A 20,118-nucleotide genomic window follows, 5' to 3' on the forward strand; every position below is an offset into this window, starting at 1 on the left:
GGTCCTTGACTAGATCCTCCACCCAGGCTGCAGTGACTGCTGCCTGTCTCTAGCTGGCCCTGCCCTCCCCCTACTAGCAAGCAGCCTGCTCTGAGGCCTTTACTGGGGTTGCTCTCACCACAAGCTGGGCCTCTGGCCCCTTTGCTTGCAGTTTAGTGACAGCCCTTGTCCCTGGGCTCAGTGTACCTGGAGGGCTCTCAACTTGCATCTCACTGATACTACATGTCCTGACTGCACAGGACCCTTAGGGCTAGAGCCATGGGGCATCGAGCCCTCCTTAGGAGTGATAGGCCACCTGGGGAAAGAGGCTTGCATTTGTTTGTGAAAAGATCTCTGGGCTGCTGTCAGATAATGCAAGGCCAAGAGCTACTATGCTCAACAACTCTTTTGTTCAAAGCAGCTCCATTGAGTCAGTCCTCAGTATCAGAATCCCAGGCTAAACTTCACTTTTGAGAGGTATAAAAAGTGTCACTGCCAAAAAACAGAAGAGCAAAGACCCAATCCTCCTCCTCCAAGGCCCAGGTGGACAAGAGACCAGCCACCGCCATGAAGTGGTCAGGCCCGGTGCCCTCCCCACCAACCTCACCTCCCAGCTGAGCCTTAGGCACAGCCACCTCTGCCACCAGTCTAATGTGGAGGTATTCGGGATTGAATGCCTGCTCTTTATTTTTTTCTTCCTTTTTTTTAAATCAGTACTGGAGCTTGAATTCAGGGCCTCATGCTTGCTAGGTAAATGCTCTACCACAGAGTGAAGCCTCAAGCCCTTTTCTTCATTGGTTATTTTGAGACAGGGTCATACTTTTTGCCTGGGTCCATGCCTAGAATATGATTCTCTTACTTTATATCTGGGATAATGGGACAAATGCCACCACACTGAGCTTTTTCAATTGAGATGAAGCCAAGCAAACTTTTTGCCCAAGCTGGCCTTGAACTACAGTCCTTCATCTCAACCTCCCAAGTACCTAGGATTACAAACAAGCCACTGGCACCTTGTTGCTTCTCCAATTTTTATCTTGGAAAAAGACACACACAAGTTTGACATGACAAGAGGCAAATTTCTATTTTAATGATCCTCGTGGGGTACAGGAATCAATCTCTCTGGCTTTATTATCTTAAAATTACCTGTTGTGGTTTGAGTACTTCATTCCTACCAGAACAAAAAGGCAAAAGATTGCACTGAGATCTCAGCAGGCCAGAAAAGAAATTCCTCTGGGATCCTAGGAGAATAACAGAGGAATCAAATCAATTGCTAGATTTATAGGGGGCTTGGTCTTCTGTGACTGGAAATGTGTTCACTGTGCAATGGGAGCAGGGTCTGTTGGAATTGACCTTGATGCATCCTCAAGGTTTGATGAAAAGCACTCAGATTCCCCTGTGGTTGGGAGAGAGCAGGGAGTTTTTAGCTCTGGGACAGATGCTGAGAGCTGACATAATGAATGGGTTCAGCATTTAATACACAGCCATTTCCTAAAGGGCCCTTCGCTTTTCCTCCCTGTACAGCAGAGTGGACATGGTCAGCTGAGTTAGGGTGAATATTTCCAAGAGGTTTATGTGCTCCCACGGGGGCAAAGACCTAGACTTAGGATACCATGGGGGTGGGCGAGGGTGGAGGGGAAAGCAGGGAGAAATCCAGAATTTCTGAAAGTGTTTCTTGAAAATTAGGTAGATTACTTTGGCATGGCCTGAGCTCTGGCTGACTTCTCCCACAGCCTCGGTTGGGTAGTAGCAGGGATGGGTGGAGGGAGTAGTTCTCTGGGTAGATCCCTACATCTCCAATTCCTGAGTGCCCACGAGAGGAGGCAGAGACCAGCAAGGCAGTGTGGTAGTCACTCAGAGGTAGTTACTGACTATCTGAGACCTGTCCTGTACATATTTGGCCCCTGAAAAGTGGGAATGACCATAGTTCCTACCATGGGATTAGAGTTAGTAGCACAGAAAGCACCTGTTTCACACCTAGGTTCCCATAAAGATTGAGTTAGAGCAAAAAGCCTCATACACAGGACCTTGTACTCTCACTAAGCATTTCTACTCACAGTGAGCTCTCCTGTCACTGGAGCCACACCTCCAGTTCTGACTTTTTGCTGGTTAGTTAGATAAGAGTCTCTCAGATTTCTCTGTCTAGGCTGGCTTCAAACCATAATCCTCAGGTCTCAGCCTCCTGAGTGGCTAGGATTACAGGCTTCAGCCACTACCACTAGCATCACACACATTTCTTCGAAGTCACTATCACAGGTTATGTATACTATATGTGTTTTCATCTTACATACTGAATTACTTGTGTCCCCTGGTGACACTTGGAATCTGAACACACTGCCCACCATCTTCTCAATGTGTGTTTCCCACAGGCTGACAGGGTACGGCATCCACCACTGCTTTGCAAGGAGCATGATGGGCCACGAGGTGAAGGTGCCACTCCTAGAGAACTTCTATGCCGACTACTATACCATGGCCAGCATTGCACTGGCCTCCTGCCTGGCCATGTGCATGGTGGTCAGATTCCTTGGACGCAGGGGAGGGCTACTGCTCTTCATGATCCTCACTGCCTTGGCCTCCCTCCTGCAGCTTGGGCTCCTCAACTGTGAGTAGACCAAGGGAAGGGGATGAGGGGATATGCTGGGGGAGGTAAGCTGGAATATTTTCAAGATGTCAGTCAGTTTTCTGTTGCGTGAGATGATCAACTTAAAGGGAGGAAATGTTTGTTTTAACTCAGTTTTGAGGGTTTCTATGAGTTATTGTCTCATTGCCTCAGAGCCTGTACAAGGCAGATCATAGGAAACCTGTGGCTGAGGAAACTGTTCACTTCACAGCTGCAACAAAGTAAGAGAGAGGAAGAAGGGCTGGGACCCCAGTATTCCTCTGAGTGCATGCTCATAGTAACCTAGTTTACTCCTACCAGGCCCACCCTAAACCTTCTGCCATCTTCCAATGTTGCCATGAGTTGGACCAAGCCTTGAACACCTGGGCCTTTAGAGAACAGTCAAGATCCAAACTTTAGCAGAAGAGATGAATGAGACTTGAGGAAGTTTTCTGTGGCCTGAGTGGTTGTTCCAAAATCAACAGCTCAAAGACCCTGCTGTGCAAGGACAGAGCTTTAATGAGAGCATCTCTGTTCTCTGCCTCTGAGGTTGCTGGGCCTCCCCTCCTCTCCCTTCCCTTAGTTCAGTGTCCCCAGTTCAGAGCCATCCTAGCTGCACCGGGCCTCCCCAGCCTGCCAGGGCCTTAGAGTCCTGGTGGATGTGACTTTGCTAATGGGCAGGCTATTTCTGGGTGACTCATCACATGACAAAGAAGAACAAAGGACTTGTTTCTTTCCTGTGTCATTAATGGAAAATAAATCTGTTTTGACACCCTCCCTCACACAGGGACATTACTTTTTCCTGGAGATGTTCCCAATTTAAACCAAAGAATTTCTCAGTCAATAACCACCTCAGTGCCTGAAGAAACCACCACAGGGTCCCCCTTCCTACTCCTGAACGAGCATGACAGAAATGCACAGGACTGCTGGGCCACCTCCTTACACCCAGGCTCAACACTCCTGGGACAGGACCCGGACACTGCCACAAAGCACCCTGCTCCTCTGAGGGAGCTAATCCTGACTCTTGGAATTGGACCCAAGACTCTGCCTTTGTATCTCAGATTAGAGCAGCTTTTGTGCAGACTGGTTATAAAATAACTAGTTTCCAGCTCAGGGATGAATTCTCTAACTTAGGCAGATTCTTATGCATTGCTGGGATACTGACTTACAGCTGTGACTAATATTGGAAACGGACAAGTGACATGTCTCTGCCTGTGCCAGTCCTCCAAGTGGGCACAGCCCTAGCTTCCCTTCCACAGAGCTTCTTTTTGGCTCACCAGTTGGGACAGACATGGTGTGGTGTTCAACCCCTAGTGTGTCATAGATGCTCTTTTTGGCTCTGAGCAGGAATGCCACAGGCATTCTAGGCACAGGGAAAGTCACTGTGTAGAGCAGGGCTTGGGGCAGGCAGAAATGTAGCCTGACAGGTCTGTCCCCATAGTGCCTGATGTCCCTTGGCACAGGTTCTTGAATAACTTCATATGCAAGAAAACCTGGCCTTTGGACATGGTTGAAGCTCTATTCTGCAAAGCTGCATTATCACCCCCAGCTGAGGCTAGTGGGGTGCTAGCCCTCTCTCCCTAACAAAAACATCTTTGTTTAAGACAGTGTGAATTCCACTGCCCAGGTATCTGGTGCCAACCCAGACCAAAAGGGAGTTCTCTTAGAAACAAGTCACTTGGGAGCACACAGCAATAGCTCCAAACCTAATCTGCCTTCTTCCCCTCTTCCCATTTTCATACCTCTGTGTGCGTGGGCATGACCAGTGATCGGAAAATACAGCCAGCATCCAGACTCAGGTGAGTCCCAAACACCTATGCCAATTCAGCCTCATCTTTTATTGTACCCATGAGCGAGTTTTCACAAGACTCACAGACTGGTTTCCATTTCCTCTCTTTCTTCTCCCTGCTTGTCCTCCAAGAATTGCAGCTGAAGTTGGCCGTAGGTTGGACACTATAAGCATACATTTGTATTCTCTATCCCCTCTTGCTACTAAGCCGAATGACTCATGTGTCCCCACTTTGGAGGGACTGGCAGCTTGGCGTGCATGCCCTTCCCATCCTTTGGCACCATAGTCAGCACAGCCCCCGACTCAGCACCAGTGCAGTTTGTCTCATGGATGGTACCTGATTAGGCTCAGAAAACCTTGGGAGTGTTGAAGCTTGGCTGTCCCCTCAGGACCCATGTAAGCTTGCTGCTCACCTGATAGGGACAGCAGAGCCACTTGCAACTCATGCTGCTGTTGTGCCTGCCTGGCCCAATGCAAGACCATGCTGCCAGGCCCCAAGGGAGCACATGCCTTCCATAGGTCTGAAGGGAAGTAGCCTGGCTGTGTGAACTGTCTGCATGCCAGAGTTCTATGTTCCGTACTGCCCAAGCCAGCTCTGCTACCATTGACAGGCCCTGGGATTGGCTGTGCTCTTTCCCTCCAGGCCATGACTTCTTCTGTATGGGTCATCTGTGCTTTTGTTCCCCAAAATCAACATTACCCCTGGATTGGGCAGTCACCCTGAAGCTACAGTCCATCTACCAGCCCAGCCTCCTGAAACGCTCCTACCCAAGGATTGCCACAGGCCACAGGGAGCTTAGCATGCCTGCTGCATAAGGGCTCAAAGGAGCTGAGTCTTCTGCCAAGAGGACTCAGGCTTCCTAAATCTGAAGCTGCTGCATGTCCCTGACAGCTGCATCCACAGTGGGAAAATTGGGGCCCTTGTGATGGCCCCATACATCCTTTCCACCCTCCCTGCTCCCTGGCTGGCTTTTGCTGTCTTCCTGCTCTCCCTGCTCACTGCCCATTTCTGATCCTCCTCCAGGGATGAGTGACAGCGTCAAGGACAAGTTCTCCATTGCATTTTCTATCGTGGGCATGTTTGCATCCCACGCAGTGGGCAGTCTCAGCGTGTTCTTCTGTGCAGAGATAACACCCACGGTGATAAGGTAGGTAATGGGGAGCCACAGGACTTTCTTCTGAGCACAGAAGCCTCGGCACAGTCAATATCAACTCTACCCCACCTCTAGACCAGGGTATGGAGTGCTGGGTGTATCAGTGGCCTGACTCATAGCTGGTGGCCCGGCACACCCAAGATCAGGTGAGAGCTTGACCCTCATATCTCATCCAGGGAATGGAGGAGCAAGAAACATGTCAATAGCTGGAAGAGGGGAAAGGCAACGGCTCATGTTTGCCCATACTGGAGCTGTAATCAATTAGTGCTGTTAGCCTTTCTAAGCAACACCAATAGCATATAGCTCATTCCAACTAAAACAGGAAGCTGGGTATGGTGACACACATCTGTGATCCTAGCTACTCAGGAGGCTAAGGCATAGAGGAGCGTGAGTTTGAGGCCAAGTCTGGCTTATGTGTCAGGATCTTGTCTAAAACACAACATATTAGGGCTGGGAATGTGGCTTAGCAGTAGAGTGCTTGACTACCATGCATGAAGCTCTGGGTTTGAATCCTCAGTACCACATACACAGAAAAATCTAGAAATAGTTCTGTGGCTCAAGTGGTAGAGCACTAGCCTTGAGCAAAAGAAGCTTGGGACAGTGCCCAAGCACCTACCCCCAAAAAACTTGAAAAAATAAAAATAAAAAGGGAAGTAGAAAGGATCTAGTTTTTACTGGCCCAAGAATCTGGTATCAGTAAGCCAAAGGAAGAACTGAAAAAAAAGAAGCCCAGCAAGTCATAATAAAATTACCTTTTTTTATCTTTAAGTAATTGTATAAAGGGGTTTCAATTCAACATGTCAGTTTGTGAGTATAATGCCTCTTGGTCAATGTCAACATTTTCATCATTTTCCCCACTCTCCCAACCCTCCTACCCCTCAATTTACCTTGTTCCATTTTTTCACATATATACCTTGGATATTATGACTGCATTCACTCACCCTTTCTCCATTTGTCTGTCCCCCTTCCCCTTCCCACACCCCCTCCTCATCATCATCACTTCATCCTGCTGGCATCAAGCCAGTAGATAAGGCAACCTAGCTCACCTCCTTCATAATTTCCTCATAGGTGTTATTAACTTACACAAGTTAATTCATAATGTGAAGTTGAATCCTTCCTGGTACTGCTGTTGAGTTATGTTACAGAAGAGTATCATTTAGCTTCAGGCTTGTCATTTTCCTAGTACAGGTTGAACATTCCTAATCTGAAATCCCAAGTGCTACAAAGACTTTTTTTTTCTGATGTGGCACAACAGTGAAAATTTTCATACTGGGAAATTTATTTCATGAACAGATTATTTAAAATATTATATAAAATTACTTTCATGTTATATTTTAAGGTGAATATGATACATAAATAAATTTCATGTTTAGACTTAGGTCCTACACCTAAAATAATCTTATTATGTATCTGCAAATATTCCAAAGCCTGAAAAAAATCCAAACACTTCTCATCCCCAGCATTTTGAATGAGAGATATTCTACCTATCCTGTTCTTTGTTGCTTTCTGACCAGCTCTTGTTGGTTTATGGCACTCGCTGAGCTTTTCATGGAATATCATTAGCATTTCTAGTATTCATGCTTTTAAAAAAAATTGTGGGTGTGAGGCTGCATGAGATGGCTCAGACCTATAATCCCAGCTACTCAGGAAGTAGAGATCAAGAGACCCCCATCTCAATAAAAAAAACTGGGTGTGATGAATTGTGTCTGTCATTCCAGCCTGTGTGGCAGGTATAAGTATAATAGCTCAGGCCAGCCAGACCAAAAAAAAAAAAAAAAAATGCATGACTTTACCAGAAAAGCAACCAAAGCAGAGTAGTATAATGCCTGCCTAGCAAGCAGAAGCCCTGAGTTAAAATCCCAGTACCACCCAAAAAAATTTTTTAAGTAAATGTGGACAGTTGAAACCTGGGGTCAGCATACCAACACCCTATAAAGATAAGCAGAAGCCTTTCTGTTTCCAGCAGGAAGTATAGAGATGAATTCCTGTAGTCCCCTGCATGCCAAGGAGCACTGGAGAAGCTGGAAGACAGGTTCTAGGACTAATTTCCTTTCTAGATTTCCACAGGTAATGCTGACACCTGAGTTTTCACATGACCTCATATTCGTTCCTTCTCGGGTTTCTATCATACAGGCAAAGTAAGAAAGTACCAAGATACTGTATGTTTAAGAAAAGCGATTCGATGCAACTTCATCTCTGTCCTTCCTTCTGAGTAAACCTGGCAAGGAGACCAGTCACGAGCTTGTTTGGTGCTGGCCATTGAGAAACACCCTAGACACACAGCAGCTTAATCTCTTTTCACCTAGCTCCATTTCCTTCTTTCATAAAAGATTCCAACAAAGGTGGTCCTTTAAAGAGAATCCAAGACTTGTTTAGACTTCTGGGTTCCCCAGCCATCAAGTGGAAATGAATTTCCCTGCCATACCCACAAATTCATACAAAAAAATTTCAAGAAGTAAAACTGGAAGGAATGTCCCTATGTTAAGTTCAGAAAGTGAGACCCACCCTCACTCCTTTAATGCAAAACTCCACTTGTTCTACCATACATCTTTTGTGTAGAGTGGTTTTTGGAATGTACTTAACTTCCTTAAAAATGTGTACCTAGACTGGGAGACACAGTAGATGAGAGTGAAGGGCAGTGCTGAGGAAGTAGCCAAGGCAGCTCTCATCCTTGAGCTGTGTATGAACCAGGGGCCAAATTCCTATATGGCCTTGAGCAAGTTATTAGACAGCTTGTTTCTTTGATTAAATGAGCCTGATCACACTTATTCTGATGAACAGAGTAGGAATAAGGGATGCTGTCTGTATTTATACTTCAAGCAGCCAAACATGGCAACTGCCTTCTCTCCAGTCATGCATCATGTCAGCCACAGGCCAGCAGTTCGAGAATGAACTTTTCTCTCCTGCCTGAATACCACACAGTGTTCTCGTTCATCGGCTTCCTACTTTAATAAACCAATACCAAATGGGACTTTTCCTACAAATAAAATTGCTTATGTGAAAACAAAAAACAAAAACAACAAAAAAGAAAACATGGCAATTGGGTATAGCTAAATGGTATAGTATATATTTAGAATGCACAGGGCCCTGAGTTCAGTCCCTAGCACTGCGATATGTGTGTGTATGTGTGTGTGTGTGTGTACATGTATGTATATGTGTATAAAAACTATTTGTACAGCACTTACATTGTGTCAGGTATTATAAAGCATTGAGCAATAATGAAAAGTGTACAAGAGGATATGTATAACCCTATTCAAACATATTCAAACCCTATTCAAACAATATTTTATGTAAGGAACTTGAGCATCTATGGATTTTGGTTTCCAGGAAGTCCTAGAGCCCATCCGTCAGGAGCACAAAGGGAAATTTGTTTCTGTAAAGATATATGTGCATTCTTGACTTTAGAGAAATGTGTAAAAGAAAAACTAAGAGATATAAAAGAGGACCTGAAAATAGAAGAATGTTTAAAACAATCTGGAGATTCTGGATCTCTTCATTCATACTGGCTCCTTCTAGTAAGTCTGCCTATACAGCATATTTCTACCTCTAGAATCATTTAGAGGTTACACCTAGTAACATAAAATTCAGCGGAGCGTTTTTGTGCTCTCAACACCCAAGGAGGCAGAACTTGCAGTTCTTTCATCTACGGTGAGGGGGCTCTAATGTGCAAAAATGGGCTTATGCTTCCCTCTAGTGACTGCCTGGAGAATGGCTGAAATGCCTAGAACAAAAGGTCTACATTTTGGAGGAAAGTAAACATCTTCAAATAAGCATGTAAAGATCCTATTAGAGATTTCAAAAGAAAAACACAAAGCCAAGAATGTCACATCAACTTCTGCCAAAATCCTTCCAGAAAGCATTGAATTATTTTAAGGAATCTCTGATGTGACAGAAAAGCAAACAAAAAGTGCTTTCATGGCAAAAAAATAAATAAAATACATATACCTGGTCATGCATTGCGTGACAGGATATGTTGGGAGAAATCTGTCTGATCCCATTTGTTACCATGTAAATATCCTCGGGCGTGCGTATACAGTCAAGCTTGTCTATGCCAACTGCTTACGCAGTCTCCTGGTGCAATCGAGAGATGCAGTAAATGCAAGAGAGGTGAGGCAGCTGCATCACATGGCACTGTTCACCGAAAACTTCTTTTTTAAAGTAGTACACTCAAATAACAACAAAAGAACTTTTATCATTATCAAGTATTATGTGTGAGCATGTATTACATATCACATACACACATATGAATACATGCAATTCTTTAAATAAGCCACAAATCAAGCTTACTTTATTTCAGTCAACATGATTTAGTAACCAATTAACTTAGTATTGTTCACCTGGCATTAGGGGAGACTCCTGGGGCTGACTGCCAACCTGGAGCATTGTGCCCTGCTGCCTGTACAGTAGCCAAGGGGCTATCCACACTCTGTGCCAGGAGGGCCAGAAAGGTTCAAAGAATACAATGCCTTACTGCCCAGTCAAATACCTCCATTATCCCTGGCATCTTATGTGTCTATACAACATCCTGCAGTTTCTCAGAAGCACTAAGTGGCTATTTTAGGTAATGCTGTTGTTCATCTACAGACCCTTTGCTCTTGACCCCTCTACTCTTTGATGTGGTCCTCTATATTTAACCATCCTGTACATTGAGGTGAGATACCTAGGAAACCAGTGGGATCCACAGGCATCCAAAAGTTATAAAGTACAAATAGTGTGCGCCACTTGATGTTCTAGAAAATAGCCTTTGCCCTCAAAGCCTGAGTGAGAAAGGAAGATGGGCCTGTGAGTAGATATTGACAGAACAATGTAGAGTGTTTCAAAGGGTGACTTGAGCCCCTCTGCCTGAGATGAGAGTAAGTATATGGGAGGCACTAAAATAAGTATATGCTCTTCTTTATTTGCCTCCATTGATGGACCATCAGCAGTAGGTGTGGCTTTTCCTGCAGCTCTCTTGGATTTTCACTTGGCAAAGGGCTTTCTAACACTGGGGATCTCTCACACATGGCCTTACTAAGGGTCAGGTCTGAGGGTCAATTTCTGCATGATAAATGACCCTAAACCTTAGAAGCTTGAGGTAACATACTGGTTATCTCTCCACTGCCAGTGGGTAAGGGGCTGGGGCAGCTTATCTGGGCTCCCTGCTCAGGTATCCCAGGCTGCAGTCATCCAGAGGGACCTGCTTCCAGGCCAGTAGTCATTGGCAGATCAAGGTCCTCACTGACTGTTACATTGAGGACTCAGTACTGAGGCCTCTCGGTCAGGGACCACTTCATTCTTTGTCATGGCACTTCAATAGCATAACAGTGTAGGTTCTACTCAGCCAGCAAGCATCTGCTCAATCAGTCTGCAGTAACTGGGTCATGAAAGGGATGTCTCATTATTATTGTACTGTACTGGTTTGAAGCCCCCCATGCAAGGCAAATGGTGGGAATGTTGGAATGTGGGGATCATGGGATAGTGCCAGGCAGACCTCAGGAACCTAGGTCAATGGTAGGGACCAAAGACTGAAGGCCTGATCCTACCCTTGAAAACCTCTTAAGTGTTAGAGACACAAATCTTCACTGTGACTTGGACAGTACTGGGGGTGAGGAGGAAATGGTGGGAGCGGCTCTGCAGCTTGCTCAGCTGGGCTCCACAATACTGACCTAGAGCCAGGGACCAAACAGAGCACCTATGTGGGGCCAAGTGCTCCCAGGAATGTCTCCCTCAGCCAGGACTGGTCTCCCCCCTTGCAACCAAGTGGGAGAAGACCTGAGACCCTGGGAACAGACTGCCGGGCCACAGCAACCAATGGGGGCAGAAACCCAGGCCTAGGCAGCCATGGCGGCAGTAGAGGGTGGAGGTGGCATCTTGGCTTTGGGGAAGAAAAGGTGACCAGGCAATTGCCCTAGACGAATGTGCTGGGCATTTGTACCAAGAGGAAACCCAACCCCCACAACAGGAACAGTGGGGCAAGTTGATAACAACTTTAAGGTGCCATTGACATATCATAAGTTCACCCATTTGAAGTTTAGTCAGTAACTTACTACTTTGATAGAACTGTGTACCCATCACCACAGCCCAATTTTCACCTTCCCAGTACCCCAGTCCATACCATCTGTAAGCAAGTTTTTGTCCTCCCTCCTAGCCCCAGGCAGTCACTAATCTGCTTTCCCTCTGTATAGACTGGCCTTCTTGACACTATATACAAATGGAATCACACAATCACTTACATAATGTTTTCATAGTGTATCTTGCATCACTGCTTCATTCCTAGTTAAGTAATACTCCATTACCTATGATAGGCCATGTTTCATTTACCCACTCACCAGCTGACAAGCAACTTGCTTATCCAATTATTGGCTATTATGGATAATGCTGCAATAATATTTGCTTATAAATTTTTACGAGTATATATTTTACTTCCTATATGGAACTGCTGGTTATACAAATGCTTAACTTTTTTTTTTTTAGTTTGAACTCAACTTGTGCTTTGCTAGGCCAATGCTCCACCACCACTTGAGCCATACACTCAGCCCTTTAGTTATGTTTCAGGTAGGGTCTCAAATTCTGGCCCAGGTCTAGCCTCAGACCATAATCCTCCTAGCTACAGCTTCCCTTGTAGCTGAGACCAGAGTCAATCGGGGTGTTACCAACACCCTGATTGTTGACTGATACAGGTTAATTAGCTCTTTTCCCAAACTATCCTTGAATAAAAAATTTTTCCATGTAGCTGCAGTATTTTAGATTCCGACTAGCAGCATGAATATATGAGGGCTCTATGAGTTCTAGTTGCTCCATATTCTCACCAACATTTTGTTTTATTATAGTTTCCTAGCACATGTTCAGTTTTGATTTGCATTTCTCTATTGATGGTGTTATGCATCTTCTTGTGTCTTACTGGATACTTATACTTCATATGGTTTCTTTGAGCAAGTCTTTTGAAATCTTTTACCCATTTTTTTTAAATCACGAAGTCTTCTGTTTGAGTTCTTTATATACTGCTTTTTAAGTCTAGATACACACATCCCTTACCAGATACATGCTTTGCACACATTTTTCTGAGCCCGTGGCTTGTCTTTTCCCTTTCTGAAGCATATGATTTTTTATACTTTTTAAAGGTAGGCCAAGAGGATGTGAGGATATTAAGAGCCTTTCTTTCCTCCCAATCCTTTTTTTCTCATTTTAATTCTTGGAACATACCAAGTGATCCATTGGTTAGTTTGAAGGTGTTTCTTTGCTGCTTGCTGCATTGACTGTAAGATTTGCAATGGTTATTGGAGGGTGCAATGATTAGCACTCAGGAGGAGAAAGATCAAGGATACATCAAAGATGGAGGCTCCAAACGTGCTCTGACAGGCCAGGGCTGGATTGTGATGATGCTTGCACTCATCCTGAAGAAATCTCTGCCAGATTTAGTAAGGCTAAGACTCAGAAGGCTCACTGACAATTTTCTTTCCGGAATAAATACAAGGGGTCCACAATACAGCAGTGTGGGAGGAGGAGGAGGGCTATGGGACAGGGGCCTGGCCTGGGAGCCATTTTGTCTATAAACTAGGAGAGCAGTCCCTCTTCTGATCTTCGTGGTTTCAATATCCATTACCATGTAGCTCTTGTGAGACTCAGCCCTGACTCAGACTGGACAATGTCTGTCACTGGAGGATGGAGGAGAGATTCCCTCAGCTTCCCAGTTTCCACAGAAATGCAGGGTCCTGGAGTTCCACTCAGAAATAACATTTCAGAAGTGACTTACAGAAAGAAGTCTCATCAGGCAAAAATTTTAGCAATGGTTTATTTTCAGTAAAACAGGATAAAGTAGGGAGAAGAAACATTTCCTGCCTCTTATGAAAGAAAGACGAATTAATGAACAGTAGAAAAAAACTCTTAATTAAATCCTGCCTGATGTGCCTGATTCAAAATCAGGAAGATTTTTGATGTTTTTCTGGACATGCCCATTTGTGCTTTCACTCTTTGGTTCTCAGGTCCACCCTGAGTTCATTTTTGTATGTGACGTGAAGTGTGAAGGACAGGGGCAGTTTCATTCTTTGCATGTGAATGTCCTGTTGTGCCAGCACTGCTTGTTGAAATCACTACTCTTTCCCCTACTGAGTTTGCCTTTGTCAAAAATCAGTGTAAAAGGTCATCTGTGCCTGAGTGCATGACTTTGGCAGCACCACTTGCTCAGCATCTCAAGTGGTGCTGAGCCTCACCTAGAGTACCAAGGACGGAGCAAAAGCCACTTTGTTTCTGAACTCATAGTTCTGTTACATGGGTCTTTCTGTAGATATAAGGTCTTGTAATCTTTTGTCTTTTCTAAGATAGCTTTTGGCTATTTGGGATCCTTTGTATTTCCATATGAAGTTTAGGATCAGTTTATAATATTCTCAAATGGAAAAAAATCAACTGGAAGTTTAAGAGTGATTGTGTTGAATCTATACTTCAACTTGGGAAGGACTGCCATCTTTGCAAATCTTTTTGTCTTTTGGCAGGACTAGAGTTTGAACTCAGGGACTAAGCAGGTACTCTAGCATTTGAGCCACACACCCAACCCATGTTGCTTTAGTTATTTTTCAAATAGAATCTTGCATTCCTACTCAAGCCAGCCCACAGACAGAGATCCTGTTTACACTTCCCTCATAACTGGGATGACAAGCATAGAATAAAACACTCAGCTTCTTTTTTTTTAATTGGTTCATATGAGGTCTTGTTAATCTTTTGCATGGCTGGCCTAGAATCTTGATCCTCCTAATCTCTACCACCTAAGTATCTAGGATGGTAGGTATATGCTATCATGCAACACCTTTTGTTGTTTATGTCTAAGCATTTTAATTTCATTTTTAAAATTTTCATTTTTCTTGAGTAGTTTGTTGCTATCCGGTAGGCAGCATTTGCTCTTTTATGTTGACTGTATATTTTGAGTTTGTAGGAAAGCCTTTTTGTGAGTTAAGAGTCATTTATAGGGCACCACAAACTAGTCAGGAACTAGAACTCTATACCAGCTCTGCAGGGACTCCCCTTTACTCTCCTCTGACCCACATACCAAAGACAAAAGTTCCTTTGTCAGTCAGGGATTGTGCAGAAGTCTTGGGCAGCTCTATCAGAAAGTGATTCATTAAAACAACTCAAGTCTGCATTTCTGTTTTTTACCCACTACTCTGAGATTAGGCTAACAATTCACATCATGCTGCTGAAGACAAAACCTTTTGCCTGTCCCTAGTGCCTACCTAGCTTTGGATGTTTATTGTGTTCAGACCTGCAGTGGTCCACAGATACAGCAAAGAAGAATGTTGCTTATGATGTCCCACCTGTGGAATATGCTGTGTTGTGCCAAGCAGAATAGGAGCCAATTTCCAGTGTCTTAGTCTGTTTTCTGTTGCTAGGAGTAATTACCACAAACTGGATAATTAAAAAAGTATAAAGGTTTATTCATCTCATGGTTCTAGAAGCTGAGAGGTCCAAAGGTGGTAGATTGTACCAGAAGAGTACCCTATTGTTGGTAGAGACCTAAGACAGCACACATCACATGGTAAAGGCACAGCAAGCATACTAGCCCAGGTCCCTGTTCCTCTCCTTGAAAAGCCACTAATATCATCATGAGGGCCCCGTCCTCTTGATCACTTCTAGTCCTAATTCCCAAAGGCCATACCTTTAAATGTCATCAGTATAGATTGGAAGACTGTTTCCACAAGGTTTGAGGAGTATGTTTCAATTCTGAGCTGGTAACCATGCTTGTACCAAGGCCTGCTGGGGTACCAACCCCGTGTGCTCCACTAACACTATGCTCTCCTTTCCCTCCCTCCCATGCAGGTGTGGTGGGCTGGGGCTGGTGCTGGCCAGTGCAGGCTTTGGTATGCTGACAGCACCCATCATTGAGCTGCACAACCAGAAAGGCTACTTCCTACACCACATCATCTTTGCCTGCTGCACACTCATCTGTATCATCTGCATCCTGCTGCTGCCGGAGAGCAGGGACCAGAACCTGCCTGAGAACATCTCCAATGGGGAGCACTACACTCGGCAGCCACTGCTGCCCCACAAGAAGGGGGAACAGCCGCTCCTGCTCACCAACGCTGAGCTCAAGGATTACTCGGGCCTGCACGACACAGCTGCTACAGGTGATGGGCTGCCTGAGGGTGCCACAGCCAATGGCATGAAGTCCATGTAGCTGGCCAAGAACTGCTGCCATCCTGCAAGTCCCTGGGACTCAAGAGGCTTGAGGGAGCTCAGACACAGATTCACAGACCAGGGAGCACCATGGCAAGGGGAAGAAAGCCCAGCTCTGCTGCTGAGGCCATCCAGTCGTGAGACTTTTGAGTGGTGTGGGGAAGTCCTCTTTCCAAATGTCCAAGAAGTGGGATGAAGGAAACAGACTCTGGAAATAATCCTTCAAGACTTTTCTTTTCTGCCATTAAATGTTGGTATTTATTTTGGTCATTTTTACAAGAAGCACTTTATTTCCTTCCCTCTCACCGATCATAAGGTGGAACCCCCTTCAGGAGTGAGGCCAGGGCCTCTGCAGGGATGGAAGCACCCAGGAGTGAGCCGCACCACAATCAGCCTCCGGGCTGGAGGTCCTAATGGCTCCTCACCCTCCAGCTGCCCCTGGCACTCACCGGACACACCTGGATCTGCCACGCAGGCCACCCACCATGGATGGACATGACACCCTTGGGGAAATCTCTGGGGACTATGTATTAGACACGAAGTGGACCCAGGTTAGGGTTTTGCTAATCTGTATGTTGTAAAAAAAAAAAAAAAAAAAAAAAAAGTCCCTCTCTTTTCTCTTTTTTGTTTGTAAGGAAGTTTCTATGCCATGTAGGGGAAACAGCTCCTGGATATCATCAAAACCAGCTTATCCCTCATTCCTTCTGTACCATCACTTGTACTTGATGCTTTACCAGAAATCCAAAATGATCAGCGATATTATCCACCAGGTTTCTGACACTAGGTTTGCTCAGTTAAAAAAACAGCAACAAAAAACACAAGTAACAAATGTGTTGGGGCCTGAGACATTCATTTTTATTAAAACCCCTTCCCAGATTTTGCTCCAACAGAGCAATTCCCTCCTCCAATCAGCTTTTTTGTCAGCACTACTTGAAAATGTGGCTATTGTGTGGACTATAATGACAGGAAAATAATTGAGGAAGATGACTAAGGCAAGTCCCAGGAGGAAACCTTGCTCTCCCACATGTGGCCATCATCCACGTCCAGAACACACAGCACAGAGAGCAGCAGCTTGGATGGCTGGCATTCTCTGGGGATCCCAGAGTCTACAGCACTAAGGAGACCATCCTCTCATGTCTTCCTCTCCACTTCCTGCCTGTCACTCACTCAGCACAGAAGGGCCTAGGACAGGAGTGCAGATTGCTCACAGTCCAGTCCACATGGTCTCTAGCCTCTCGAGAGAAGCAAGAAGTGAGAAAGCAATAACTCACCAAAGCTCAACTCCCATGCTGCCCTCTCCCAGGGTTCTCATTATGTTCCTCATTTTGCCCTAGGCAGCAGAACACTTGGGGCTGCTAAGAAACCTGCTTGCTCTGCACAGACAAGCACTGCTTTGTAGCAACTCAGACTCCTGCTTTTCTGGACAGGTTGTTGGCTTACTAGAACCGTCAGTCTTGCTTCTTTGATGCATCTCTGCTATGGACTATGGTCAGTGGGGAAATCAGTCGTGGGCCTGTGTAGCCAATTAGATGACTTCAAATGAGTTGCTAGAATTCAAAGGGCCAGAAAGGGGTTGAATTACTCCCTTTCCAGCTTTCCACCTGGTCTGTTTCTTCCTGTCTCACCCACCTCTTCTCCACATCTGGTACACACATCAGCAGACACCTGCTGCCTTGATGAAGACCTTCTGGGGCTAGTGATCAGACCTGCAGCCCCGCATTTGCAGCTGCTGGGCCTATGCCAACTCATCAGTGACAGCTCGATGCCTGCGGTCTGACAGCTTTGCTCCAGGACAGATGACAGGATAGAGGCCGTCTGGCCAGCCTTTCTAAAACTTGCTCCAAATCCAGCTCATCTTCACCTTCCTTGGTCCATTTTCTGAAGCCATCTTGTTCTGTGTGTCCATTCAGTCAGCATTCACCTCTACAAAGGCCTTTCTTTAGATCTCTGCAAGCCTTTGTGTGCCAAACTTGTGAGATACCTTTTACCTTTTTTTAGGGTACTTGCTACCAAGTCATCTGGCAGCAAACCCAGCTAAATAAAGGAAAGAACATAAATGGAAGTTGTGAGTAGCCTCACACTGGTCGTTCAGTGCTTTATAAAGCAATGTATGGAAGCTACAGAATGCTGCCTACATCACAAGAACGTGGTGTCAAGGTACAACACTTCTAAACTTTTCCACCTCAAATGACAATGATTAAAAATAAACAAAACAAAAAAACCACTGGGCCAGTGAAAACAGTGCTAAGCACATCAGCAATCAAGGCCAACCAATCAGTGAAAACAGAGCTAAGCACTTCAGCATCCAGGCGAACCCATCAGTGACTGGATAAGCAGCTAGCTCTGGGATCTGGGTCTAGTGAATGTGCGGGAAGTTCTCAGCAGGCAGGAGGTCTCCAGAACCCTGTGGGGGAAATCTAGGGGTAAGTCTGAGCTCCTGAAACTTAAGAGTAGTTGAAGCTCTTGTATGAAATATAGTCAGAGCAAGAATGCTTCCCTATGGGAGCACTGTGATGTCCATAGCAAGGCAGAAAGAAAGGAGGGCACCCAGGCCAGAGCCAGGACAAGCCTGCCTGGCCCTACAGGGAGGTCTGAGCCCCAGCTCCCTAGCACCAGCCTATATCCTCGAGCTTCTTGGTCCAGTGTCCGCCCTGGATAGAAGAGTCATCTCAGGCACATTCGCTTTCTGCTTTGCCCTCCCATCCCCTGGGGAAACGTGGGAAGGTCCCCCGCTGCACTCACCACCCATCCTTGTGCCCTGCAAACCCTTTAAGAAGTTATGCACAAATGTGAACACCTGAGACAGGGTTATTTCTTATTCTTTTCCAGAAGTCAGTAATAACTCTTATCAAATACTGTAGTTATTAGCACTCAAACAGGAAAGGGGATTGTCTTCCACCATATAATCACCGGCAACTGGAGGACATAGCTAGTAAGTGGATCTGACCACAAAATGGCAGGCATCCAACCAGACCTCATAGTGGAAGGATCCCACTCAAAATGACTGCTTCCCAGAGCCACATGGGAGACCCCTGAACTGCAAGTGCCACTCAGCACATCTCATGACTGTCACATTGCCCAGCCCTGGAGCCCTCAGGCTGAGAGGCCTATGCTTCAACTGTCTTGAAGGACACCATCTCACTTTAATGTTTTGTGTGAGTATGTGTTGGGAGAGCAGTGTGGTGTGTCCTGTGAAGTGAGGGACACTTCCCTACCTCTGGCCCCCTGCACCCCAACCTTGTAAGGTTTGACTCTAGGAACCATGTTACTGTACATGTCCACAGGGCTTCCTCCAGCGGTACTTGTTCATAACACAAGCTACACTGAGTTCTGAACTGTCATTCACATCTACCTGTCTGCATGGTGTTGCCTCTGTTGTACCTTTGGAGGAAATTCGTATGTAAATGTACAGAAATAAAAATGTTGCCCCATTAACAGATTTCCTCTGGAATGTCTTCCCTACCTCACCTGATGGTATCTAGCGAAGGGCATTTCACTACCATTGACAAAGAGTAATAAAGTCCTCCATGTTGATTCAGAGCTCACTGCCTCACTACTTTAAACGCCTCTGTAAACTGTCCACTGTTGGGGGGCAAGGGGGACAGAGGGAGCTGTCACAGTGCTTTAAAGTCCGAGTCTTAAAAGGCAGGCGGAGGTGGAGCGGTGGAACGAAACACAAACTGTTTATCTAGTGCCATTCTCAGCCTACCTGAGAATTCAATACATTAAAGAGGAATTTTTTTTTTCTCACTTATGTTCTGCTAATCCGTGAAAGTTCCTAGAGAGGTTAAGAAATGGTTATCTTACACTGTGATTCTCGGAGGACAGACTGATAACCCCAAACTTTTCTCAATGTAGTATTTTTTAACAAGAAAATATGTCTTTAATAAAGTATTTATACAAAACTCTTCTCTCTATAGCCCTGCTTTTGTGTCACTTACTATTCTATCCTCGAACAGGGCCTGTGCTGCTTCCCAGACTGTGGAAATGGTGGCTCAGGCCTCTGAGGCCAACATGGGGAGGCTGCAGAGGCTCCTAAACCTCAGACACCCCCATGTACTCTTGGAGGGGCCCTTATTCTAGCAGGAATAAGGCCCAGGGAAAGAGCAGAATAGCAGAGCATGAAGTTCCCAAGAGATAGGCTTATCTAAAATTGATGGGAAAACACATCCATTCATGGAAGGCAGACAGAAGCCTGGAGAAAACACAGAATATCTAGAATAACTAAAGCACATTCTTTTGGGGGGGAGGGGCCAGCAGTCTGGGGACTTGAACTCCAGGCCTCATGCTTGTTAACTAGCTTGAGCCATTACCCCCAACCCACCAAAGCATATTTAAAAAGATATTAACCTCAACTCTAATTGGGACTGTATACAAGTCACAATCGATTTAAACTCTGTATTACATTGTACCCTTTAGTCCCCATAAAGCCCCATTTTGCCACCACAGAGTAGTCA

At 45.4% G+C, this 20,118-nt stretch overlaps 1 protein-coding gene across 1 annotated transcript in view; it reads left to right on the forward strand.

Annotated features, from left to right (window-relative positions):
• Slc22a23 (solute carrier family 22 member 23) overlaps positions 1-17,088 on the forward strand; it is a 184,072-nt gene extending 166,984 nt beyond the window's left edge. The window contains exons 7-10 of the mRNA XM_048348542.1: positions 2,346-2,578; positions 4,342-4,374; positions 5,389-5,512; positions 15,305-17,088. Of these exons, the coding sequence (XP_048204499.1) occupies positions 2,346-2,578; positions 4,342-4,374; positions 5,389-5,512; positions 15,305-15,662 (748 nt within the window). The 3' untranslated portion in view covers positions 15,663-17,088. The remainder of the gene's footprint in view (positions 1-2,345; positions 2,579-4,341; positions 4,375-5,388; positions 5,513-15,304) is intronic.
• Positions 17,089-20,118: the final 3,030 nt, after the last annotated feature.

The sequence above is a fragment of the Perognathus longimembris genome, chromosome 6 (assembly GCF_023159225.1).
Source record: "Perognathus longimembris pacificus isolate PPM17 chromosome 6, ASM2315922v1, whole genome shotgun sequence".
NCBI lineage: Eukaryota > Metazoa > Chordata > Mammalia > Rodentia > Heteromyidae > Perognathus > Perognathus longimembris.